General features: G+C 43.8%; 1 protein-coding gene across 6 annotated transcripts; it reads left to right on the top strand.

Moving 5' to 3' along the window:
• The first annotated feature begins 601 nt into the window (after positions 1 to 601).
• On the top strand, positions 602 to 27067 carry rasgrp3 (RAS guanyl releasing protein 3 (calcium and DAG-regulated)). 6 transcript variants are annotated; one of them, XM_035605545.2, is made up of 18 exons: positions 602 to 717; positions 6555 to 6748; positions 14863 to 15002; positions 15437 to 15539; positions 16287 to 16349; positions 16617 to 16748; positions 17505 to 17652; positions 18101 to 18274; positions 19342 to 19458; positions 20052 to 20339; positions 20956 to 21036; positions 21353 to 21466; positions 21594 to 21709; positions 22207 to 22354; positions 22567 to 22603; positions 22980 to 23129; positions 23969 to 24330; positions 24477 to 27067. In XM_035605545.2, the coding sequence occupies exons 3-18, from the start codon at positions 14933 to 14935 to the stop codon at positions 24483 to 24485; spliced, it is 2112 nt and encodes a 703-aa protein (XP_035461438.1). In that variant the 5' UTR covers positions 602 to 717; positions 6555 to 6748; positions 14863 to 14932; the 3' UTR covers positions 24486 to 27067. The 6 variants fall into 6 exon arrangements, with proteins under 6 accessions (XP_035461438.1, XP_035461441.1, XP_035461435.1 ...); XM_035605542.2 differs by lacking the exon at positions 602 to 717 and adding an exon at positions 1561 to 3177; XM_035605546.2 differs by lacking the exon at positions 602 to 717 and adding an exon at positions 3231 to 3376.
• The last annotated feature ends 340 nt before the right edge of the window (positions 27068 to 27407 follow it).

Raw genomic sequence — 27407 nt, 5'->3', positions numbered from 1 at the left:
AGTTGTAAGACTCATCCTCTGGGGACCGGGAGCGTCTGCACCAACCGCCAAGACGATCCCCCCCCCCCCCCCCCCCCCCCCCCCCCGGAGCAGATGGGGGGTTTCCCAGTTGCCACGGAATTGCAGATGTGGAACTTTCCGCTCAACATGGACTTAACATCCATGTTGGCTTCAACTGTCTGTCTGTCGAAGAGGAACAAGTGGTACGATCAGAAGCTGCGGCGCAGCGGCTAAATGGAGCTCATGTTGTCAACTGCACTTTCCAGGGGGTCAAGGATAACCGATCTCTATATTTACATTTCACCTCACAAAGGCCTCTTGTGGACCTCGTGTGAATTGTGACTTGTGGCTTCCCACATCTTATCTCTTCTATTTTCTTCTTTCATGAGGAACATGTTCATTGTTTCTCTCCGCCGTGTGTCTCTATCTGTCGCTGATATTTGCAGAGCCGTCCTGAACACCTTCCTTAGTTTCCAGTAAACGCAGAATCTATTTATAGACTCTGTGTGTGTGTGTGTGTGTGTGTGTGTGTGTGTGTGTGTGTGTGTGTGTGTGTGAGTGTGTGAGAGAGTGAGAGTGAGAGAGAGAGAGAGAGAGAGAGTGAGAGAGAGAGGGGAAGGAGAGTGTTTGTGGAAGTTATTGGACAAACGGTCAACCTGCTGCACTTGTGTGTGTATCAGTGTTTGGGAGTGTGTTCGTCCGGATCACAACTCTGAGGTGAGTGTCTAACTTTAAACAAAGCGTGTGTGTGTCCAGGTCGAGAAGAGCGTTGTGATTTGACACTGCGGTCACTGCTGGTCACCCTGCTCTGTGGGATTCTGCTGACCCTGTGTGTGTGTGTGTGTGTGTGTGTGTGTGTGTGTGTGTACGTGTACGGTGGCAGACACTATGACCAGAATCACAACAGCACAACTTTAGATTCACCAGTGGAACCTGGCAAACAATTCTCAACGTCTGGTCCCACTTGGTGCTTCGATCGATCGGGTTTATTTGATTGTAATGTTGAATAAAAGGCTGAAGGTGTTCCTGTTGCCGCACTTTACAGTAGTAAAAATTCAAAAAGTAAAATTCATTATTAACCTTTCATAATTGGCTTTGTAGCGTTGATGACATCAGGTTTTTCACCTGATCGGAACATAAATAAGTGATATGACCATCAGTGTGGTCCAGGGGTTCCACAGTAAGAGCCGACGTTCATGTGCTTGTGGAAGTGAGGAGGGAGGTATGTCTGGGGCCGACAACACGATAAGAATGAGGTCGTTCATTGGTTCAACACTTGCACTTGCGTATTGCCACGTTTCTTGTAGAATCCAACATTTTCTATGACTTTATACTTAGAACTCTTAGAATACACTGGTTTAAAAAAAACACAAATCACTGTCTTTATAATGTCAATGTAGGTATCTCTCTTCTTATTTATTTTAATACCTGCAACTGTCAGAGGAAACAGAAATACGGATCTACTGTACAACAATCACGTTGCGTTTTTTTTTTTTCCGGCGCACACACAGAACCGCCAGCTGGGGGGCCGCGAGGAAAAAAAATTGCACATTTAAAAAAAAAAAACGTGTATCGCTTTAGAATCGCTGACTGCCCCTTTAAGTTTTGACTCGTGTCAAAGGTTATTATGTAACCACTGTTCCCGTGGCGGCAGGTTTACACACATTGGTTCAACTGAGCACTCGACTGAATGTTGGACTGAGTTTATAATTAGTTTCAGTGTGTAGTATTAGAGTAGGTTGTCATTAGTGCGGCGTTAAGCAACGCGGGTGAATGAACACGAGTAGTTTGTGTTTCAAATTATTATTTGATCTTGACTGGAAACATAGCTTCTGAGGAGAAGCTGCAGTTCAGAGGTCAGAGGTCAAGCTCTTCAAATAGTCTGCGATGAAAACTTCTCGCGTCTAAAGTCACTGCATTTATTGAACCAGACCAGGATCTTTCTCTAACATTAATCAGGGTCCACACAGACGCACGAATCACTTTAATAACGCGAGTGGAGATTGTGCGGTGACATCAGATTCTTTTTACGGAAAACAAACACGTCCGTGAACAAACAGCTGTAAAATTCAGTGTCAACGTATATGCAACTTGTCCGATAGGTAGGTCAACAGCCTATCTTTATTATAGACCGAATCTGGGCCAATTTATCAAAAAAGATCTGTACCAATAAACCGCGACTGCAAAGATGGTTTGCAGGGAAACATAATTGGGACTCAATTAAGTTGAGTGCGTCGCGGTCAAGCGGAGTGAACGGAGTTGAATCCGAGCGTCCTCGCGGACGCCGCCCGTAACGCGGCCTCTTGCTGGAACAGTGTGTGAGGGGGGGCGCAGTTGTTTGGGTCCTGCCGAGCAGCAGGATGTGCCGTCAGTGTTTTTTGTTTGGCCGCACACTTTTAGACAAAACCCAGAGACAAAACAATGTGCACCACGTCATCGGGAGTGGAATACGGGATGGTCCTGCCTCTCACACAAGTACACAACAACAATGCATGGACACGGACACACACACACACACACACACACACACACACACTCCACCCTGCTGAGTGAAGTGGCCACCAACAGTAATACCAATATTGATAAAAAAAACAAAACAATGAAGTCAGCTGAAGTCGTACTTGTAAAAACGCAACTTTTAAGCACACACACGCGTCACTGGACACATTTGTCATGACTGTTGCTGGGACGTGGGACAGGAAGACGCGCAGAAACAAACACCAACGTGCGCACGAGCATATTGTGATTCGCTTCCTGCCCGGCTCTGTTCCACTTTACCTTGTGTGGTCCCTATATTTAGCTCGGCGCAGGAAGACCAACCAACACAGGCAGGAAAACTAAGTTTGGAAAGAATCGAAGGAAGTCTAGTGGCCGCGCAGACAAGCAGCTCACACACTGGGATCGGCCCGGGCTGAATGTGCCACAGCGGCAGTTGCTGTATGTGGCTGAGACGGACAAAGGGCCTTCAGAAAGACACTGGCCCCCATCTGAAGAGGGAGTCGGGGAGAGGTTTTCTCTTGATCCGGCACTGGCGCCCGGGCAGCGATGCTGGGGTCAGCAGCACGCCTGTGGGTCCAGCTGGATGTGGAGGTGAGCAGACCGGGCTGGATTTAAACACGGACACGCGTGGAAGGTGGAGGCCACGGATCTCTCCGCACACTGGCAGTCCCGGATGAGGTGAGGTGCAGACGCGGTCGCCGCTCAACGTCTGAATGTAACCGGTTGTAACATTTTTTTTCCACAGTCACGACACTGAATTGATTTGCGGCGTCAGAACCTGAAATATCTTCCCTGCAATCCGCTGTGAAGTGAATTCGAGATGTGCCGTCGGCGTATGGAGGCGGTCCACCGCTGGTCTGGATGGACGCTGTCCACGGTCTGTCAGACGTTGAGTGGATTCCAGTTGTTTGTGTTTGATAGTCGTATGTTCTTGTACCAGATATAGTTTAGTGTCATTTCTAGTTCAAACTACTTCCACGCCCACTGCAGATGACGGTGCTTGTGATGTATTGAGGTGTCCCAGATGAGGAGGGGGAAAAGGAGTCAACCCCCCCCCCCCCCGATCGAGTGGACAGTGTCTTCATTCAGACGCTGCTGTTTCTTACTGTTACGTCACTACACAATCATCTTCTTTCACCTTTTTATTGGCCATATTTTTTATTCAACACAAACCTTCACAGTTTTAACAGCATTAGCTTTGGCTCTGGACAGAGGGCCGCATTGTGTCTGCTCGCAGTTATTTGTGTCGACACTGATTTTCTTGTATTTGCATACTTTGTCACAAGACTGTGTCTTTTGTCGGCCCCCGCGTGCGTGTGGACTGGCGGACAGAGATCTTTGCTTTTATCTTTCGGACATGTTGCCGTCGTGAGAAAGCGGCCTTTCAGCACCGAGCGGCCGGGCAAATCTGTCGTGTCTGTGACTAATCTCAATTCAGCAAGTACTGTAATCATGACAAAATGAGGCCTGGGTCAATGTTATGTGTGTCGTTTAGTCAGAGGTTTATTCAGAGTTTTGAGGAGGCCGACAAACAATTTGCATCTTGCAATGTGGCATCAACATGTCAACATGTCCCACCGTGTCTCTCCGTGATCGTTGTGGCCAAACGTGCTGTCGACGGGATATGTTTTCCAGTCTAATGGACAGATTGCCCGTATTGAATTTGAGCATTATGACACTCGACCGCGCCCGCCTCCGTGACAAGAGGTCAGTCGCCAGCGAGCGGATTTGCCACGACATCTGCTGGTTTCATTCATGCTCCCCTGGTGATAAGCTTTGATGACAAATTTTGAATTTCCAGCGACCACTGGTAGGAATCTGAGGGGCCGGATGTTTGTCCAGCACCGTGACACCGATCAGGGAGACGCGGCTCAGGAGGTGGAGCTCTTGTCCGATGACCAGGGGATCAGATGGTTTCTGGTTGAAGTGTCTGTGAGCGACACGCTGTCTAGCTCCTCCTGATACCGTGTCCTCGCTGTGCGAATGAGAAGTGCTTTGAGTGACAGACGGAGAAGCAGCGTCTTTTTTATCTTTTTTTTTTCTATCTGTCTTTCTTTAAGACTTAACGCTACTGTTTGTTTTAATCAAAGAATGAAAGCATATTGAATATTTGCATTTAAAGTAAATTTCCAACCCATACAAAAAAAGAAACTTACTGTACATGTGAACAGTTTTTGGGCGAAACACATCAAAACAAACCCGCAGTGCCTCTCGCTCAACACAGGCCACAGGGGTTGCATTAATTCACGATGAGCAGCAGCAGCACGGCCGACACATGCAAACACTAATAAGCATAATTATTTCATTGGTTGACACCTGAGAAACTGGTAATCGGACTCTGCCCCGATGAATTTATAGAGCGCCCTCCGTTTATTCATAATTCAATTTCCCAGGCTGCAGCTACCTGTGGGTTTCAATGAATAACAGCCGCCAGGTTTCCATCCAAAACTGCAGCAAACTTTTACTGAATCTCAAGAAAAATCTGGAATTATGCATTTTTCCATTGATATGAGGTGCTGGATTGTTGATCTCTACTTTTATTTTAATACATTGTATAGTTTTTCATTTATTGTTCTTGTACTTTAGGTTCCTGTCTTTATCTTTCTCCTTGTGCGACTTTCTTTTTATATTTGGGCAGAAGCCCAGACAGCCGTATTTGCCCTCATTTTTTCCGATGCCTATGTTTTGACCTGCCGGCTCCAATCAGAGTGCAGTAATGCGTCTCCGGCAGCGAGCTGCTGGCTCCAGCTCTGGATGTTGGCGTGTGACGTATAATTTGCTCATAATATGACTTCGATATCATTAGGGGCACCAGTCCTGATTATAATTTAATTTGTTGATTTCAATAATGTCACGTGTTTCCCTAGATTGCATGAACACATAATTCAAAGTGGCGAGAAGGCTTTTCTCTCATGTCCAGTACAAGTACGAGGCTTTAGTGTTTCAACCGGTCTCAGTTGTAGGAAGATGTCTGCACATATTAGCACAATGAAATGGCTTTCGAATTTTTTATCCTGCAACCAAGACAGAGAGGAAGACAGGCTTTTCCTACACAGACGTACACTCGTGCTGATGAGCTGGTCCTCTGCAGTAATCAGGGTTGCTCATGTATTAATAATCATCGGGGAAAGCCAAAGAGGTCTGCAGGTCTCAGAATACTCTGCACTTCGAAGAGACCCTCACAGTCCGCCCTTCAAGCTCCATGGGATCTTCTGGTGATGGTGATGCCATTTTCCGAGAGAATTGATTGGTCAGTAGGCGGTGGCTTTAGCTCTGTGCTCATATAGCAGGTTAGGTGTTCGGCAAAGTTACCATGGCGATATATACCCATGGGAAGAAGTGAACTGCCATTGACAAGCCTGAAAACCAAGGGTTAAACCCAAAGTTACCTCATGCTACCGAGGTAACTTCAGTAGCTGATAGTGTTTTGTGGCACAGGGTTAGGGTTAGAGGTCACACCAGCAGCACAGTGACAATCAACTCTCTCTGTGTTGTAGCAGTAGGAATCTGTGGACTGCACAGTAACGATGGCTGGCTCAGTTTTCATCCACAACAACCTATTCTGCGGTGTCCCCCAGGGTTCCATTCTGGGTCCCATTTTATTTTCCATCTATGAGCTCCCTCTCCACAAATATTGGGGTCCAGTTATTTCCCAATCAGAGCTGATGACCAGTCTAACAGGCAAAGACAGTTGTTGTCACCTTTTTTTGTTGTCACCTTTTTTTTTTTCATTATTTAAGAAGTATAGCCGTGTCTTTTCAGCCACAGCTCTGGAGAAACTCATCCGTGCTTTTATTTCCGACTACTGTAAATTTCTCGTCGTACTTGTCTCAGCCACAATTTGATCCACTGTTGGTTCAAAATGCTGCAGCTTCGCTCCTCACCCAGTCCAAATGTGACGAATACTAATTGGGTCATCAGTTCTATTTTAATTACCATTTATTTAAATTTATTAAATTTATGTTGTCCCTGTGTGTGTGTGTGTGTGTGTGTGTGTGTGTGTGTGTGTGTGTGTGTGTGTGTGTGTGTGTGTGTGTGTGTGCGTCACATGGCAGGACTGCTGCTGCTCCAGGCTGCTGTGTTTACCAACAAGAGGAGGAGGAGGAGGTCATAGCGTAGTATCCACCATGGGAGTCTCTCCGCTTCCCAGCCAATAGCAGCCCCGCAGCATTCGGCAGCAGTTGCAGCCGTCTCATTGAAAGGACTCATCTTTAACTTGGATGGTTGCTGACACGCTGCTGTACAGGCGGTAAGCTCTGACTGTTTGTGAAATGTAGATTGTGTAGTTGTGTAGTCTAGACACTTTCTGACAGTTACTGGATTCTCTGACGGTGAGGGCAGAGATTTAAAAGTTGGATGTTATTTGCAAGAGAAATTAACAGCATCACAGTTTACTCTGAGGGTTTTCGTTATTTTACAGTCGTGTCAGTCGTGCCCGTCCTGCCTTTCCATTTGCATTATACTTACTATTTGAATCTGTGTGTGTGCATGTGTGCATGTGTGTGTGTGTGTGTGTGTATTCGTGTGTGTGTGCGTACGTACCTATGAGCAGTGTATGTCACTGGACTATGCATAAGCACACAATGACGCATCCGCAAACCAGAGGCAGAGACAGAGTGACCCATTGTGGAGGCAGAAAAGCACAAGTCATGCTAAAGGGCACAGCTGACTGTACCATATACAGCATGAGCTGTTGCATCCAAAAGGAGGAAAAACATCGCAACGTGTGTGTGTGTGTGTGTTTCCTGTAGCAACTGACGTACAATGCGTTAATATTTGACGCAGAGCGAGAGAGAGCAGCGTGAGGTCCACACACACACAGAGAGAGAGAGAAAAGACTTTTTGAAAGTTTCAAAAACGTCCGTTTGTTGCCTGCGATGCATGTTTGCAGCATTGAGTTTCGACGCTTGCAGTTTGTTTTTTATCGGCGCATTTGTTACACTTTCATACAGTGACCTACATTGGAATCAAATTCACTTCAGAGGCCTCTTATGTCATAGCTAGGACAAGTCCAAGAGCAGGCACTGTTCAGAGGCACATAGTGGTGTTGTTGTAGTCTGCTGTGAAATTATGAAATATCGTCTGGCTGAAGGGTGGGCGGCGTTCTGCGTGGGTTTCCTCCCGGGGGCTCTGGTTTTTCCTCCTACACATCCAGGGTTCAGAGACTGCAAATGACCCTGAGGTGTGAAAGTGAGGGGTGACCACGTTGGAGTTTTGTCTTGTGATCGACTGGTGACCTGGTTGGGGTGCGCCCAACAGAAAGAGAGCGTCAGGCTGGAGTTCGGTTAAGAATGTGAACTCTGTGAAGAAACTGCGAGCATGCAGCACATGGCTACTCCACGTCACTGCAATGTTCAGTCACGCACGAGGAGAACGCATGTCATCTCGGAGGAGCGGGTCGACTTTGCTACCGTAGAATGGACATGGATGTGAAATGTTCCCCGATATCTCACCATACATATATCGCGGTGCCGTCTTGAGTGGGACATTGAGTGCTGCCTTAAAGTTATGAGGTGAAAGACATGCTTTTGGGAGTTGGCCTGAGCGTGTTGCTGAGATTTTTTTTATTCTTTTCCACTTTCAAGACAGTGATCCGTCATGATAAATAAGTTGAAGGAAAGATTCATCAATGTATCATATACAATCTTCTCCGATATTATTCTTTCACATACACCACATAAGATTTTAATTTATTTATTCATGTGTCATATTGTCCTCTGTGATTTGTCCTATTGGGAACATAAATGGGCACAATAAACATAAATGAAGTCCAGTTGCTTGTTTTCCAGTTTAGCTCTGTTTAGCTTTCCTTTGAAAATACACAACATTTCACCATAGTTTTCATGTCATAAAGGGTTCTTGTTGCTTTAGGAAAAATAGAGAGAGAGAGAGAGAGAGAGAGAGAGAGAGAGAGAGAGAGAGAGAGAGAGAGAGAGAGAGAGAGAGAGAGAGACTGGTGAATGCTTTGGCACAGATGGGTTTGACAAGTGCTTGCATTTGTCAGCAACTTGTGTTTCTGTGCCACGTGTAAGGTACATCATCTACAACATCTAGCCCCTTGTGCACAAGATAAGTAGACGTTTGAATAATAGATGAATGGACAATCTGAGGGTTTGCACGCTCTTGGAGACATGATCTGAAAGTTCGACATGCTTACGTTCCCATGGCAGCTGGAGCAAAGCCTGCGAGCCGGCTCAGGCGGCCCAACGTGGGCCTGTCGTTTCCAGTCGCACGAGATGCTCCTCTCACTGCAACGCATATTCAACACACAACCTTCCGTCGCCGTGCGAGACTTGACTGTCTTTTGCTGGACGTACACACCGGTCAAACCCTTGAAGCTTTGCCACCGCTCGCTGCATGTGCTGCATGTGACCTTCGCCCTGTTTTCGCGTCGTCGCCTCGCACTCCCTGCTCAGTTGAGCTCGGTGTGTCCTCGTGGGGAAAACACCGAGGTTGAAGTCTGGACGCCGGAGAGCTGGCCTGCATTGACTGTTCCGGGGTCATTCAAAATTGCAGTACTGTAAAACAAGGTCACATGGCAGAAGAGGCTACGACCCTGACCTTTTGATACCAAGGTTCTCCTACTCATGTCACATGGTCAGACGGAGGATTTCGAGAGGATGCACCCAGTCGATTCACAGAGGCAAACAAACCCCTTACAAAAATTCATAGCAAGGCCAGTCACAAAGAAGACTTGTATCCTCATCTAAAAATAAAATGTATATCAAATGTATTTTAAGGAAAGAAAGTAAAAACAGAGTCACTTATTAGAGAGAGAGCCTGACTGTGGTGAATGCCAGGAATTTCCCACAGGTATTGTTCCGCTGCCATAGCTGTATATCCGACTGTGTCCTCCGATGATCTGCAAGAATGTTCACAAGCTTCGTTTTATCGTTAGTATTGGCTCCAAGCTGTTTTCTTGTCTTAACACAACAGTCAGGTGCCCGTACGAACAGTCCACCAGGTTTCTGCTTGCATCATGCCCGTACATTGGACCAATTCCCAAATCAGTTCCAACGAGGAGAAACACCATAGTCCTTTTCCTATGTTAAGAGATATTCCTAAGTTCATCCGACGCTAAGATGAGGCTCCAGAAGTCTGTATTGGACGAATCTAGTGAATATCTTCCAAAGTTTTTGCCTTTGTCACACAAAAGAACCCTCTCTGTCTTATTGACCCTTCACTGCAGCCCAGCAAGGACGTTCATCCTACAAACACTACGTTTGGAAACTGTCCATTTCATTTGCTTTGCTCAGACTCATGAAGCTTCATATTAACTTTTTTGTTCATCCTTTTGCTCAGAATGACGAATGAGAATTTTTGTCCCATGGGCATCTTTTCATGACCGAGAAGACAGTCAGAGCAAGAAGATCCTGTTGCACTCAACTACTGCTTTCAGTCAGACCGCAAACATTTTGATTCCTTTGAAACATCCCTATTAAACCGTGGACTATCTATCTATCATCTAAATTGAATTGTTTTACTACTTTAATGGTCTGGAAGCACCGGCAGCTTTGGCCACAGCTGTTGCTGCGATTGTGGCTGCAGATTTGGTTTTGCTCTGGTTGTTATAACTGTGACACATTCGTTTATGATGAGTGTGACAGTGACTTGGTTGTGTGTGTGTGTGTGTGTGTGTGTGTGTGCGTGTGTGTGTGTGTGCGTGTGCGTGCCATTAATTGTCCCAGTCGTGCTGGCTGAGTGTTGTTTTGAATCTACTGTTTTTCTGATAGATGCGCCAATGGTTAGAAATCCAATGTGGCTTAATGGCGCCTTCTCTGCTAATGTTAATAGGAGCAGTTAAGAGTGGTCGGCTACTGGAGCCACATCCCATCATATGTTCAAACACAGCGGTAGCCGTGGTGAGTTCGCCTGGCGTATTAAATGCAGTGTTAGACCTGGACTGGACCAACATGTCAATTGTCCTCATGAGGAGGGTGGGACTGTAAAATCCAAAATATACCCTTACCCACCAAAAAAGTATAAATATAAAAAGTGTTTTTAAGTAAATGAAAAGGTCTTTTATCCGTATTGCTGAGCTGATTGAACATTTGTACTTGTGAATGCGCTAAGTCGGTTTCTGATGTTGTTGGTTGATCTGATAATTTCCTTAATTGATTCATTGATGGTTTTTTATCATTGAACATCTGAAAGGACTGAAAACTAAATTCACAGGCCAACCAGCAGCCAAAGAAAATCAGCAAATCCCTCAAACAGGAGAAGCTGAAACCACAGAATAGTTTGTGCTTCTGCTTAAAAAAAATTATCTAAATAAATCTAAATAGTTGGCCAATACTTAACATAATGTAGCAATGAGAACTTAGTACTCATGTAATTATGAAGTGAGGACTACTGACTTCTTATGTAATAATGCAGTAATGCTTACTATTTATGTAATAATTCAGTCATTACTACTGCGTTTTCATGGGTCAGATCAACAACATTAAATCACTACGAAATGCACCTGAAATAATAATAATCTAATGGTCAAGGCTTTTAAAAACGGATAACATGTAGATACTTGTTCTCAAGTAACACAACTTATTGTGGAGCATTTTAAATTCTTGGAGCGCTCTGAGAATCAAAGGGTTTGACTTCTTCCACCACAGTGTGAAGAAATACAGAAAGGGATCATTCAGAAGTGTGTGATTGTGTAACAAACTAGTTCATTTGCTGGGAGGGTCATCAAGTTACCGTGGAAAGTACGTCAGCACTATTTCTTCTGCCCTCTATTTTGGTTAGCCAGCTCCATGCTGATGTGGTATGGTGTGATTGGTCGAAGCTGAGTTTCAATGGGGCGCAAAATCCGCAGTCCTTGTTCTGTGTTTAAAAAACATTCCTAAGTTTATCTGAAGCTAATATAAGGCCCCAGCAGTCGGTATTAAACAAATCAAGTTTCAGCCTTTTTAGTACAAAAATCCCTCATGTATTCACCACTGAGTACTCGTGTAAAAATATACTAATGACCACTGAATAATCATGTAATAATGCAGTAATAAATACAGAGAACATATGTGATAATGTAGTAATGACTACTTATGGAATAATGTAGTAATGACTATTATTATGTGTATTATAATGTAGTACTGTCTACTAACTAGTGGTGTAATAATGTAGTAATGACTACCGACTACTTATATAATGTAGTAATGACTGCTACCAACTACGTGTGTAATAATATAGTAATGGCTACTGAGTACTTGTGTAATAATGTAATAATGACTGTTGAATACTGCAATAATGTAGCATGACTATTACCCATGTGATAATGATTACTGGCTATTTAAGTAATAATATAGGAATTACCTCTTGGTACTCCCATAATTACAGTATAATTACAACTTACTACTTACGTGATAATGTAGAGATAGCTACAGTCTTCTCATGTAATAATGTAATAATGACAACTGACTACTTATGTAAAAATGTAGTAATGACAACTGACTACTAAGTAATACTGTAGGAATGACCACTGAGTACCCGTATAATAATATTGTAATGACAACTTACTCCTTGTATGTAATTTAATCATGTCATTACTACTGATGTTTTGTGGGTCAGAGCCTCAACGTGTTGACGTGTATCATGGCTGATGTAATCTAGTCGCAGGATTCACTCCAGTTAAATTTTAGGACGGTCACCTGATTGTTTGTGCTGAGTTATGAATCTGACGTACTGCTCTACATAAAACTACAGACTTAAACATTCCTCAATTAGGTGCAACATTAATTTACTACTTAATGAACCTGAAATAATAATCTAAAGGTAAAAGCCTTTGAAATGCCATTTAGCTGACAACATTTTGGAACTTGTACTTGTGTAGCACAACATGCAAGTTAAAATGGAGCATTTTTAAATTCTTGTAGCGCTCTAACAATCAAAGGATCTGGGTTCTTCCACCACAGTGTGAATAAATACAGAAAGGGATCATTCAGAAGTGTGTGATTGTGTAACAGAAACTAGTTCATTTGCTGGGAGGGTCAACAAGTTACGCTGGAAAGTACGTCAGCACTAGTTCCTTGGCTTTCTATTTCGGTTCGCCAGCGCTATGCTGATGTGATGTGGTGTGATTGGTCGAAGCTGAGGAAATGACGGGGCGGAGCTTCGAGCGAGGCAACGCTTCTTGGTTCATGCAACTGAAAACTGCAGCAGTCAAGGAGTGATGATGACATGTTACAGTGACCGAGGCACTTTGTGGTGGGTTTGCTGACACAGATGAAAAGCCTTGCCTCTGTCTCAAACAGAGTCACGAAGACGGTGGAGAGACAGGGGGCTCTTTTTTTTTTTAAACAAAACCGAACACATGCCTTAAATGTCATGGATCCTTTAATATGTGGAACTTTGACACATATAAGTTCATGTGGGAAAACGTGATACAATGTTGCCTTTTAGTTCTGATTATGTTCATACACGCTGCACCGACTGACAGGTCTCTCATTGATTGGACCATTTTGGTGATGTCATCCAGCATCATCAGGACCCATCATGAATTTCTGGGTCCCGGTGCTTTTGACTTATATATTTACGTCTTTACGTTCACAAACCAAACTACACCAAGTCCCATTGGAAGCAGAGCAGGACCCGTCTTTTCTGTCAGTTTAGTTGCCTTAGATTTCAACGGACAGCTTCCGCATCAGTCCAGATGAACTGTGATCTCCAGTCAAATGCACCAAGTCAAGAGTTAAATGATCAAATCAGTGAAGCTGGAACCAATTTGAAATAAATTGAAATACTATGAAGGTATTTTCCTACAAATTGTGTACGATTACCTGCAACCACATTCAGCCAACACGTTCCCACTCAATGGACAAATGCCAATAACCCAATTTCAGTCATGGCCTGTATCCAACAATGCAGCAGTGACGTTCTGGATCTGTGGCTGTTTTCCATCAGCAGCATAATATACATATTTACCGACACAGTTACTCTGCAGATTTTTGGGGTTTGCAACACACACCTATCTGCTTTCAAATGAATACATCTCAGATATAAGTCCAAATCTCTGTCACTGTGCTCAAATATCCTCATCAATTGGAACATTGTGGTGCTGATGTCAGTGCTGAAATCACCAGACACACGAGGAATCACAACATCTTAGATTACTCCTTCAGATCCATTGACACATTTTGGGGTTTTTTGCACAATGCCTTCATTCTTCCCCGCGTGTACACACAGACACACAGACACAATTATTGCTAATGTTGTTACGCAGTATTACAGAATAAACATAGAAACTAGATACTGGCTGGTGATGTCTCTTTTTTTGGGGGGGGGGCTCTGATGGCAGCCTAGACAGGCGTTACAACGGCCAAACCCCCGGCTCCCACAATGCACTGCTCGTCTTCATTCAGCTGCCTGAATGAAGTGGTTGACATTTCTTTGTTGTTAGTATCACAGTGATTATTGTGGTTGAAGAATATTTCTGCTGTATATATGCAAGGGTCATTGTGGATTATTTAAACAACACGGTCATGGATAATAATAAAAAAAATGTCATCATCGCCAAGTGTCTGACATCCAACGTTTAGATGTAAACAGTGTCATTTTGGATCAAAATGGTAGAAATATTTTTGTTGTGAATACAAATGTCGCTGATATGAAGAGAAAGGTCACACCGAACATTTCATCTCAGCCGGGAACAACCTGTCGAGCATGTCACCTGACATACCTTGGGTTAATACGATCAGGTATAGAGGAGTCCATAGTAAGGACATGGCACGGTTGATGTGATGGTTAGGCCGTGCACTTAAATTTAAAAGCCCACTTCATCATTTCAGCATCGATGTGGCCACGAAGGTCCTTGTGACAAAAGTATCATCGTGGTCTTTGTGCAGTCCAACATTTATGACCTCTTTGGATGAATGTGTAGTGACGCCCATGTAAACATCTCCTAGCAGACACCCAGTGTGGCACCAGCAGAAACATGCGTGTCTACTGTTTGCATTGGTTTTGGACTATATCGAGACATTATTCATTAAAAACAATCATATGATTATTGCTTAAACTAGAAGTTTGATTTAGCCTCGAGAGACTTTGACGCATCAGAATTTAGATACTGAAAATAATGTCTGAACGTGAACATACATGTGTATATACAGTATATAGATGTATATATACACACAATGCGTCTGCAATTGATGTATGTTTATATAGATATTTCGGCTCCCACTGAAATTTAGATCAATTCTCTTGCTATAGTCTTCAGTACCTCCATTGTCAGTTTGAATTGTACAAAGGTTCCATACAGATCTCTGTTACTTATACACTTATTTGCGTAGTCACAGTGTGGTCAGGTCACTTGTTTTTATTCCCGTCTCTTGCTCTGACTGACGACCGTCTCTCTCTCTCTCTCTCCCGCTCCAGAGAAAATCCAGACCGCTCCGGAGCCGCGAGTCAGAAGCGTTGACCTCCGTCCGTCCCCCAGCTTTGCACCATGGGGTCGTCCACACTGGGAAAGGCAGCGTCTCTCGATGCTCTCCTGAACGAATGCATTCAAGCATTTGGTGAGAACACGGCGTCACCTCAACGCTGGGAGAAAAAAGGATGGTTTAGTGCAGCTTTGGTTTTATTTTCATAAAGTTACTGAATGAGGAAGTCAGTCTTTAAACACGGCGCACAAACATCAGGTTTCGTCCTTTAAAACCAAAAAGTATTTTTTTTTTTAGCAAACGTTCCTCAAAACAGCGGTGGAGTAATCCCCCTTTTGTCCTTCAGTACGTGTTTAAGGCGGTTGGACGCAATGTGAGGCACATTGACGTGTTTTAATAGTAGACAACGGTGGATTTTCAACGGCACAAAAACGTAAAAAGATCAGGCAAACTTGTCCCGATGTTAAGGATCAGTTCATCGGCAGTTTGTGGTTTTTATTATTAACAATAAGAAAAACAAAGTCAAACACCCATTTGCTGACATTGCCTCGACTCACTTCTCTCCGTAGATGACAACGGGGAGCTGCAGGCCAACCTACTTCCTCGATGTCTGCTGCTGATGCATCGCTGGTACGTTACCTCCTCAGAGCTGGCCGGAAAACTGCTGATGATATATCCCGTCTGGCAGAATATTGCAGATTATTTCTTTTTTTGGACTCAACCATACTGCGCTTTAACAATGTGTTGAAATGACTGCTGGCTATTCGACGCAGTGTAGAGCGACGCCCTGAAGGAAATCCAAGCGGAATCTTTTATTTTGCTGCCGGAACGAACTCGAATCGATCTCTCTGAGTGATGAAACCTCTCTGAAACTTCCCCTCCGCTTCCTCCTTCCTGTTCTACACGTTAATGTGAAACGAGCCGTATTGATCCAGTCCTGGATGGATGTCTGCCGTTGTGTTAGACGTCACAGGAAGGCTTCCTTTGCCTCTGCCTTGGTTGGTAGATCAGGTTACAAGTACAGCGCATGTTACAAAGCACTCGTCATTCGTGTTGTAATATTTCGTTCGGCGTTAATCCTTTTCTGTGCCGCTCTGGCAAAAATAGTTTTCTGACCTACCACGCCAACGAAGCTAATTTGAATTTAAATTTGACAAAAGTAAGTGTGCTGAAAGAAATATTTACAGACATTGAAACGCTGCTTACTCTCTCGCCTGCGCACCCCAGAAGAAGAGAGTGTGAGTGATGGATTGTCTGGTTGGACAATACTGTGAGAAGTCATTTGCGTTCTCACATTCAGCCCCCTCTTGCATGTCTGAAAGCAGCTTTACGGAGAGAATGAAGAATTTAAATGTCATTAATTCATTGTCAAATCTTGTTCAAAAAAATATTTAAAAAAAGGCCTTAACTAAACCCCACGTACCGTGACTGTCATGGTGACAACTGCCAGGAAAGCAGACTGAAGATTTGTTATTTAATGAGGTAAGGTCCTACACACACACCCATCCATCACAACACATTTAGACTTTTCACACTGGATTTCTCAGACTCTGGGTGGCTCTTTAAGCCTATGGTCTCATTTTGTACACTTCATATCACAATTCCTTGTTTTACATGTGAAACAAATTCTTTGGAAATATTTTTTCAATATTTTGCCATTCTTGCACAGATTCGTTATATGTATATCAAGGTCCTCATCAGGGTCAGGGTGTTGGATGCACAATTGTAAATGTGAATGTGTGTATTCAGGTATTGGATCGTGACATTCCCTGCAGAGTTCAACCTGGACCTGGGTCTGATCAGGATCACAGAGGAGTTCAGAGATGTGGCTGGGCAGCTCGGCTGTGAGGAGCATTTCAAACTCATAGACATCTCCACCATGTAAGATATGAAACGCATGCAGATACACGTGTGATAACTATTGACATGACCAGTATTTGCATGAGTATACATAAGACCATTCCGATACAGAATGGCGTGTGTGTGTGTGTGTGTGTGTGTGTGAGTGTGTGTGTGTGTGTGTGTGTGTGTGTGTGTGTGTGTGTGTGTGTGTGTGTATCTGTGTGTGTGTGTGTGTGTGTGTGTGTGTGTACATGCTTACAGCAAGTGACTGCTGAGTATTCATGTAATAATGTAGTAATGACTGCGGGGTACTGATGGCCTTAATGTAGTAAATATTATTGATTACTCGTGTAATAATGTAGCAATGACTGCGGAGTACTCATGGCATAATGTAGTAAAGATTATTGATTACCTGTTTAATAATGTAGTAATGACTGCGGAGTACCCATGGGATAATGTAGTAAAGATTATTGATTACCTGTGTAATAATGTAATGACCGTGGCATACCCATGGCATAATGTAGTAAATATTATTGATTAATCATGTAATAATGTAGTAATGACTGCGGCCTACCCATGGCATAATGTAGTGAAGATTATTGAATACTCATGTAATAATGAAGTAATGACTGCTGAATATTCATGAAATAATTACAGTAATGTCTGCTTAATATTCATGTAATTATAACAATGAGTCATGAGACTAATTGAGTTTATTAGCTGCAAACAGTATAGATCTCTGATCACTTTCACACTTTCTGTGCTGCCTGTTTGTAATTGTCACAAATCTTCTAGTCCATCATTCGACTGGATGCGTAAGCTGACCCAGCGGAAGAAGCAGGCGAAGAAAGGCAAGGCATCCCTGCTGTTTGACCACCTGGAGCCCATGGAGCTGGCCGAACATCTCACCTTCCTGGAGTTCAAATCTATCCGGAGGATATCGGTGTGTCTACAAAGGGCGATTTGATTTGATTTTTTACCATATTAGCTCTGGGGCTCAAGGGTCAGCCATGCCAACTTGGTCAGTTTGTTGGCCTGCCCACCACTTTGGCCGAGACTGAAATATTTCAAAAGTAAAAAGCATAGGAGTACATACCCTGATCAGGAAATGGTAACTTTTTATGTAGAAATAACACGTGGATTTGGACATTCCCTAAATGTGCTTGTTCAACAATGCTTTTAGACCATGAGCTTAGATCATTAAAATAGAGCACTTTGTATGTGGATGAGTGTCTGTGACCCCTTGGTCATTCTTTGGTGGGACCATCAGTCTTTAGTATGAAGTTTGTACAATCTCGCAGTTGTAAGCGAGCTCTATGGGCCCTTATAAAACTCTCTAGACTAGTTTGGAAATTGACATCTGGTCTGTAATTCTGGTCTTTCGTCCCCAGTTCACTGATTACCAGAGCTACGTGATCCACAGCTGCCTGGTAGAGAACCCGACTCTGGAGCGCTCCATCGCGCTGTTCAATGGCGTGTCGCAGTGGGTCCAGCTCATGGTGCTCAGCAAGCTCACGCCGCAGACCCGCGCAGAGGTCATCACCAAATATATCCATGTGGCCCAGGTGAGAAGGAGAGGAGGCAGATCACAGTCTGTCCTCAATGCGTTGTAGTTGCATTCACAGCCGTTCTGTCATGAGGTCAGGCTCTATATCCGACTGTCATCACATCACCCAGCAATCAAAGTGAACCATGTAAATAAGTGTGATAGAATGTTAGCAGTGGCAATATGGCTGATGGGTCACGGAACACTGTGTAACATCTGCTTCTCCTTCTTCTATCTTTTCTCGTAACTATGAGATAAAGCCTTTATTACAAGATAAGGTCACAGAAAGCATTAATGTATTTGTCCATAGTGTCTACTCAGCCTGTTTTATTTTACATTCACCCTAAGTGTCAAACATAATCAAAACAAGAAACATTATATTCAATATTTAATGGAAACTTTGTTCTTGATCTAACATCAGTAACAGCAATATTTATATAATGAAACCAGAGTTGTAGATCCATTCACAAATACAGATCGATGCAGTCGAGTCGCCCCATTAATATTCATAATAGGTTTTTAAATGATACTGGTAATTGTGTTGGTTGTCTCCATCTAATGAGGCGGCTTCTCCAAAGAGCTTCTCCATTACTTCTTTACTTCTTTACCATTACTTCTCCATCAGCTTTGAGAGGAATGCATCAGTGTCCTTGTCCTCCTGTCTCTGTCTGCAGATGACCGGGCTCAAGGATGAAAGCATTTAACACACTGCTATTGGCTGCATGCGTGTATTTTTAATGTGATGACAAAAGAATTTCTAGCATTTGTCACTGGTCTGTTGGTCTCAATATTCACTGTTGGCTAAATCAATTTACTTGATGTTAGTAGATGTCATGAATTCTGTGGGGTGGGCCGCCTCCACAATAAACGACTGAGAGAAGCTGAAAATCAAATCTGGATGATGTAGACACGATGTTGTTCATAACGTCGTCGTCTGAATAGGTCATACACGCCTCTTCTCGTCCACAAAACGGGGACTGAAGGTCACAAGAGAAGACACAGACATTTTTTGATTAGAGCAGCAGTACAGAGGAAAAAGTGAAGAAGAAAAAAGAATCCCCATGTCCCTCTCTTCTGTTGCATCAGAAACTTCTGCAGCTGCAGAACTTCAACACTCTCATGGCCGTGGTGGGCGGACTGAGTCACAGCTCCATATCTCGACTCAAGGAGACTCACTCGTATCTGGCTCCAGAGGTTGTGAAGGTAAGAGAGTTCCAGCATTGTACCGCATGTGCATCGACACAGCACATGAACAGTGTAACAAGTATAATGTGGTAGTAGGAGGCGAAGCAGTTAAATGTTTGTAAGTCAGCCAGGTGATATCTTTAATGGTGTGGGTTACCTTTTAACAATTAAGTATGTTGTCCCCTCTTCCCTCCATGTGGTACCATGGCCCCTTTTCTTCTTTCTTGTATGACGCTGTCTCAACTTCTTGCAATTGGTCCGAACTATCAAAAAGATTTATTATTTATATTTAGTTCTTAGCCTTTGCCGGTATCCAGGCATGTATATCTAAAATACAATTAAAGTCAACAGGCCCGGTGTCATCAGGAGACACAGCCACATATAGCCGAGAGTCATCAGCATAGCTGTGGAAAGACTTGTTGTGCCTCCTGATGACAATCCACACTCTGCATAGCGAGGAGGTAAACCAGTTAAAAGCAGCTCCACACCTAATCTATTTCAGAAAGAATTGGGCGATCCACAGCGTCAGAGGTAGCGCTGACAAATTGCTTTACCCGACCGAATTTGTGTTTTGCCATACTCACCCGACTCTTCCACCCCCCTTGCTTCAGATCTGGAGCGAGATGACAGAGTTGGTGTCGTCCAGCAACAACTACTCCTGCTACCGAAAGGCCTTCAGCGAGTGCCAGGGCTTCAAGATCCCCATCCTGGGCGTGCACCTGAAGGACCTCATCGCGGTGCACGTGGTCTTTCCCGACTGGGTCGACGACGGTAACAAGGTGAAGATCCTGAACCTGGTGAAGATGAACCAACTCTACATGACCTTCAACGAGCTGGTGTCGTTGCAGAGCGCGGCGGCCCAGGTGGAGCCCAACATGGACCTCATCTACCTGCTAACGGTGAGGAGGCTGTGAGCAAAATATTGGTCTTAAACTTGCCAAGTACTTGCCTGAGTACTCAGAGCTCAGAAGATGTTGGCAGGTGTCGCGCCTGCTGTGAGACGTGGACGAAATGGACCCTTGTTTGTTCTGCATTTTCTATTTTGTGGCACGGACTGTGTGTAAATTTCTGTTCAACATAAGCTTTAGATTGTCTCTGTTATTTGTGGAGATATCTGGGAAAATTAGTTTTCTTCAAAAATATGTTTTGTTGACATTGAACTTACCCTCCAAAGTGGTATTCCCACCATATTTAATGAAAATCTGTCCTGATAATGTAACGATATTCACACACTATAACAAATATAGTTCCTCAATTAAAAACATATTAAAGCACAGAAATAATCATAATTAATATAACAGCTGTCACAAATACGGGTCAGCTGAGCTTTCGACCTTATATTATCAGTTTTTTGAAGAATTCCCACACGAAAGCTTTGACTAGCAACATATATGAGGTGATCTGTCACAAAGGTTCAGTAGTTTATTAGAAGAAGATGCACAATGCCACTAGTATCGACTGTTACGGCCCAATGATTTTTGAACTAAGTAAATCCGTCATCTTTTTTTTTCCCAGCTTTCTCTAGACCTTTACTACACAGAAGATGAGATCTATGAGCTCTCATTGCTCAGGGAACCACGAAACTCCAAGTCGCTGGTGAGTTTCGGCTGCGTGGGGATATCCTTCCATTGATCTCTGTCGGGCGACCGTCTCTCCGGACGAGCAGATTCAACGTCAGGGCTCCTGGCGGTTGTCCCTCAGTCACTCCTGTGTTGTCTTGGCTGTTTGCTTAGGATCATTGTTGAAGCTTTGGTCCCGTCTAAGAGTCCCAAATGCTGAGGTTTTCCAGGTTTTCATTAATCATATTTCTGTACTTTGCTTTGTTCAAAATGTGACAAACTGTGACAAAGTGAAGGGGTCTAAATTCTGAATGCATTGTGTAAGGCTTGTGGTTGTGCATCCTTTTTCAAAGCTTGCGTCTCCAACGACTCCCAACAAGCCCCTGGCCCCGCTGGACTGGGCCTCCGGTGTCACCACCAAGCCGGACCCGTCTATAGTGAATAAACACATCAGGAAGGTGGTGGAGGTGAGCGGATACTGTACCTTATCAAAACATGTCCACGGAAAACAGAGAAGCAACTACGGGTTAGAAGTTGAAATGTGTATGAGATATCACTGGAGTAATCTGTTTCTTGTCTGGCTTTGTCTGGAAGTCTGTTTTCAGAAATTATGACCATGACCACGATGGCTATATTTCTCAAGAGGACTTTGAGAGCATCGCTGCGAACTTTCCCTTCCTCGACTCCTTCTGCGTTTTGGACAAAGATCAGTGAGTATAGGAAAATGATCAAATAGAGTAACTGTCTTTTTTTTTTTTTAATCTCCACATATCTAAAACCTGACAGTGTCATAACTCTCTGTCAAATTATAAAATAAATAATTACACTATTAGGTTAACCATATTTCCCAATATTGCAATAACTGCGCCAATTTTGTAGTAACATGCCACGGGTAATGTGCTGATGATTTGGAAATGCTTTTTTGGGGGGGGAAATTAGTTCTCAAATTAGAAAAGCTTTAATTTTGTGTAAAAATATCAAATATAAAGAGCAAAATAAATCTGTATTTTTCATCTACTACAGTAGCTCTTTCTCTTTTTTACTATATTTCCTTATTTTGAAAGTATTACATCCAGTACCATATGTAGGTGCAGGTATGCAGCTGCTCCTTTTTGTTGAATTGAATTGATTTCTTTTGCCTGACACATTAATAACTATCTCCTCCCTCTCTTTCCTTCATCTCCCCTCCTCTCTGTCTTCCTTTCAGAGACGGACTGATCAGTAAGGATGAAATGATAGCGTATTTCCTTCGGGCCAACCCGCTGCTCCAGTGCAAGATGGGACCAGGGTTCATCCACAGCTTCCAGGAGATGACCTACCTGAAGCCCACCTTCTGTGAACATTGTGCTGGATTTGTGTGTATCTCTGACATCTGCTTATGTCTCATTGTAATGTAACCTGTAGCCTGTGTGTGATTGTGTCTTTAACATAGACACGGCAGGATTCTGTGTTGAGGACCCGGTCGTATATTTGTTTTCTAGAATATTGTCGCTCTTCTTCAGTATCTGATATCTTTTCTTTTTTCTTCTGTTCCCACTTCCCGTTCCTCACACTTCTGGACCTGCAGCTCTGGGGAATCATCAAGCAGGGCTACAAGTGCAAAGGTAGTGTGTCATTGGTTTCTTCTCCGAAGGTAAACCTATAAATCTATAAACGTAAAAAAAAACACAATTATTTATTTATTGCTTTAATATGTTTTTTATTTATAAATTCATACAAGCACATCTGTTCCTTCCTTCTCATTGAAAGCAGTAAATGCAAAAATTGTTCTTTTGAAAACTTTCACTGCAGCCACTTCCCAAAAAACTCAGATCGATCCGCTGTTGAACGACGTGTTGTTGCCGTGCACAACGAGAGGAGAGAGTGCTCTGATGTAAATCAGTGTTTTTGGTGCTGAGACCAATATCTGCTGCGTGTGCTGAGACCTGGGACACTTTGAGGCCGAATGTAAAAGCTGACGCGTCTGTATTGACTTTGCAGACTGTGGCGTCAACTGTCACAAACAGTGTCGGGAGCTGGTGGTCCTGGCCTGCAGGAAGCTCATCCGCTCCGGCTCGGTCGGCAGTGCCTCCCCGGCCAGGCTGACCCACAGCTCGCTGCCCAGCAGCCCTGCGATGCCCACCTGCAAAGGTCCGTTCCGCCGTCAGTTACTAGAAAATGCTGATCAAAGTGCACTTGCACTGTAATGCATCGATAAAGGGGTTCTTGTGTTACGTGTGCGCAACCGCACGAGGCAACAAGCCGAGTCCCAATCCCACGAGTGGGTGCTCAGCTGGACAATAGTCATAAAAAGATCAAGAGGAAATTGCTGCCACATGTCATTGATACCTTTGGACCTTGTCATTAACACTCTGTTATTGCATGTACAAGCCATATTCTGGGTCAAAGTCCTCTTTTTTTGTTCCACTTGATGCCTTCGCAAAGTTTAAGAAGGTCAACCGACCTCTGACCTCATTCAGGGTTCACGAGTTAGGACGTGTTTGATGATGTTTTCAAAAAATGCCGTAGGCCGTGGATATCTGTTTTCCATTGGATGATGAGTTAATATATATGTTGTTATTCTAGTCGCACAGTTGCCTGACTGCTAACCTTCTAAAGTGTTAGTGTCTGTGGCTTCTAGACCCCCAACAGTGGGGGCAGTGGTGTTTTCATGACTTAGTAACCTCTTGAACTCCAGGCACACAGTTTACATGACCTCCCACATCATCGCAACCACAATCGAAACCCAGACGGAGAAAAGGCTCAATATTTTCACACTGAACTTACTAAATTTAGTGACAAATTCTTTCCGCACCAACTTGCACCGACTGTCACTCGGACATAACCGAAAATGTCTAAAAGCAGTTTCTTCCTCTGTGTTTTTTCATAACACACTGAATGAGCAACGATGCTTATTTGACATGTTGCACTTTTGCTCCCCATATACGAAATCATTAGTTCATAATCTTCTGTGTTTTCCCTCCCTTCAGACGAGGATGAGGTGTTTGAGTTCCCCGCGGTCACGTCGGCAGGTCCGTCCCTCGCCTCTCAGTCCATCACCCTGATGACCGGCTCGGCCCAGAGGATCTCCGTGCGCCTGCAGCGGGCCACCACCAGCCAGGCCACGCAGACCGACCCCCTGTGGCCTGAACACAGCTGGGGGGCCGCGGACGGTGGCTCCCACACCTTCCCCAAAATGAAATATAGGACTCACAGGAAGACTTCTAAAAACAAAGGTTTCGCCTGCTGGGAAAACCAGAATGGCCGGCAGCACCAGGTGGCTTCGACCCGGTGCAGCCTGGAGTCTCAGGAGAGGCTGGACGTACAGAACGGGATGACACTCAAAGGGGAGGTAATGGAATAGATCTCTGTGGAGTTTATTTAATTGTGCTGTGTAAATAAGGTCCTGTGTATGGATGATACAGGACGTCATCAGACAGTATGTCATCAGACATGAATATAGACACACAGGAACTCTGCCTCTCTCCTCCCCTCCAGGACAGCTGACTTGGTAAGGGCCAGTCCCGAAGGTCCAGAAAGCCCCTGGCAGGAACCAGGAAGTTCTTCTCTCTGGGGGAGGTGCTGGGCTGCCTGCGGTCCCCCTTCAGTGACGCAAAGTCCTCGTGGCCTCTCTAGAGTTCGGCACGGAGCGAGCTACACGAGGACGCGGCGTGGCGGCCGGCGGGGGGGGGGGGGGGAGCAGCTCAGAGGACAACAGGCCGACACCCATCTGGGGGAACGCTAAGATGCAGCTTAGTCCCGGGGGAGTCGGTTCAGGATGTACATACAGTCAGCACTTTGTGAAAAGTGGGAAGAAGCATACTTTTAGACTCGACAGAGACGTGGAGCCGGTTCGGTCGAGTGAATGATGGTTCCTGGGCAGTTACTTTTGAAACCCAGCGTGGGTTCAGCACCACAGAGTAAAGTCCTGCGTCATCGGAGGAGAGCAGCAAGGACGTTGTGAGTGGTCCCTTTCCAAGTTGGAAAGGTGAGAGGAAACAGCGAAAGTCAAGCTGAAAGTGAATGTTCAGGGCCTTCAACCCACACCCAGTTGGTAATTGGTGATTCTTCTTTTTTCATTTGAACAGAACATGTTGATTTCAACTTGGACTTCAGTAACTGAATACGGAGTCTCTTTCTTGTGACGCGAAATTTCCATGACACGCTAAAATCCAACACAGGAGTCACATTGAAAAGTCCATCCATTATCTCCGCAGACATTGGACGAGACCCAGGCTGCATGTGTGCTGCCCTCTGGTGGAAAACACTGACACACTACACACTTCTGTCGTGTGCTGTGATGAAGTGGCACGGCAGATTCCCCTCGCAGTTCATTCAGTTATCAACGACAAAGAGACAAACGACTGTGTTTTTGCGCGGTACCTGCATACAAAAAAAAAGAAAAGGAAATGCGCAATAATTTAATTCCGCGACAGCAAACAAAGTCTTGTGTCTCTTTCAGACGTGGTGGGGCTTTTACACACCTGTGCATGGGGACTCGAGGTTTCAAAATATTGCACACGTGTTTTGCACATTTTTTTTTGCAGGCAAATGGCCTTTTTATAATGTCACCATACATTCAGTAAATACAGTATAGAACAAATTGGAGTACACCCCTGGTCAATATACGTTCAAGGAATTCAGGAATTTAGAATTGAATACAATTTCATTTGTTTTTAGCCAAACCCCCAAAAGAAAGGCGAGATGTTCTGCTGCTGTCGCTCTGCCTTCCTTTTTCAAATCCTCTAAAGATGCTTCTATATGATTCAAGTCAGGAACGTATTTGATTTGACTCGGATCATTGTCACGCTTTGCCCCTCGAGACTATTTCGGTACAAATCTGCATTCACGGTGCCATCTCCAGGGGGCCCTGCTCAGGTCCATGCCAAACGCGTTGGATCTCGTCTGATCCAGACACACTGATCTTGGTCTTATCAGACCAAATAACCCCTCCGCCAACATTCATTGGGCTTATTTTTTCGTGGTCTTCGTCAAAGTTCAATCTGTCACCAACCGGTCAGACACCAGTTTCCTCAGATAATCCTTTTGTGTAAAAAGTGAACTGCCCTGTATGACTCTTCCTGTGCGTCGTCGTCGTCGTCGTCGTCGTGTTCCTGCTGTTAATATGTTCACGAGTCCGCTGATAATCTTGGTGTCCTCTCCATCGAAACTGAAACTTCAGACACACCAGGTTATTTAACGACCTTGACCGTGCTCTTCGCCCTTCAGTGGAACTTTCCCATTTGTTGTGTTCAGATCGTACTTTGGGGCCTGTGTTTCCAATGTGGTGTGTTTTTATATGTATACATACAATCACATACCTATCAACCTAAACATAATACAATCAAGGTAAGATGGCACAATTTTTGAATCTTTTCACATTTTTTGTTATAGTGGTGTTCTCATTTTTGGTGTATATACTGTATATAGTAAAGATTTATCCTGTGAGATAATCCCACTGTAAAACTGTCTGCATGGATTCGTTCACACACAAATGTAGGAGACTAATAAATTACTCTTTCTCCTTAAATACAGCAAACTGCAATTATTTGCTGGGAAAGTTACTTGTATTTTTCTTAATTTTGTTTTGAAAAGGTTGTCACTGCAAATAAACTTCACAGTATAGATGTATACAACATATTTAATAAAATATTTTTGAAACATATTTGAATTTATTTATATAACATAAATAACATAATAAAAATAAAGTCATGATATTAGCCTGGAAGAGTGAAGTTGTAAACGAATCATAATTCACAATTTTCAAAGAAAAGGTCAAAATATTTCCATGAGTAAAGTTGTAATTTTAGGCTTCCTGTCCTTTTGGAGGAATATCAGCCTGTCCTGCGTTAAAATGAGGAATATCAGGAACATCATAAGTGTAAAGACTTTGAAAAATGTTTGCATTGAGTATTATCAATGTATGTTAATAATAATCTTTCTTTATATAATTTGTTTCTTGTACCATAAAGGCATATAAAAATACTTATTACTGCATGAAGTAATAAGCAAAAACAACAAATTTTGTTCAGTATTTGGACAGAGAGAAAAAAATATTTGATTCAAATAAAACCAGCTCTCCAGTACAAGGATGGTGTTTGTGAGATTTGTTGTAAGATGTTGATTGTCCTGTTTAAAGCTGATGAGCACGCACGCACACGCACGCGCACGCACGCACGCCAGGTGAGTGTGACGTGAAGAAGCCATTGACAGCAGACGCCTCTGACATTGAGAGAGATGTCGTCAGGTGGAAACACAAAGATGGTCAACTAATGACATCTTTCAGCGGGGGCGGAAGGAAGGAGGAGTTATAGAGCCGGACATTTGGTTCAACTAATCCAGGATAATATGCTGTTATCATGCCGAAATAAAACCTTTAAACCAAGTTCCTTTGTTTGTCTGACTGTGGTTTGGAGACTGAACAATGTG

This window comes from Scophthalmus maximus, chromosome 10 (assembly GCF_022379125.1).
Source record: "Scophthalmus maximus strain ysfricsl-2021 chromosome 10, ASM2237912v1, whole genome shotgun sequence".
In the NCBI taxonomy this organism is placed as follows: Eukaryota; Metazoa; Chordata; class Actinopteri; order Pleuronectiformes; family Scophthalmidae; genus Scophthalmus; species Scophthalmus maximus.
Note: the sequence above shows the minus strand (reverse complement) of the source record. Positions and strands in the feature narration are given on the sequence as shown.

Excerpts from the sequence above, each read along its gene's own strand:
- rasgrp3 (XM_035605545.2), top strand. The coding sequence starts at position 14,933 with ATGGGGTCGTCCACACTGGGAAAGGCAGCGTCTCTCGATGCTCTCCTG. Across the intron at positions 19,459-20,051 it reads TGGCTCCAGAGGTTGTGAAG|ATCTGGAGCGAGATGACAGA; the intron begins GTAAGAGAGTTC and ends CCCTTGCTTCAG. Across the intron at positions 22,355-22,566 it reads GTGAACATTGTGCTGGATTT|CTCTGGGGAATCATCAAGCA; the intron begins GTGTGTATCTCT and ends CTGGACCTGCAG.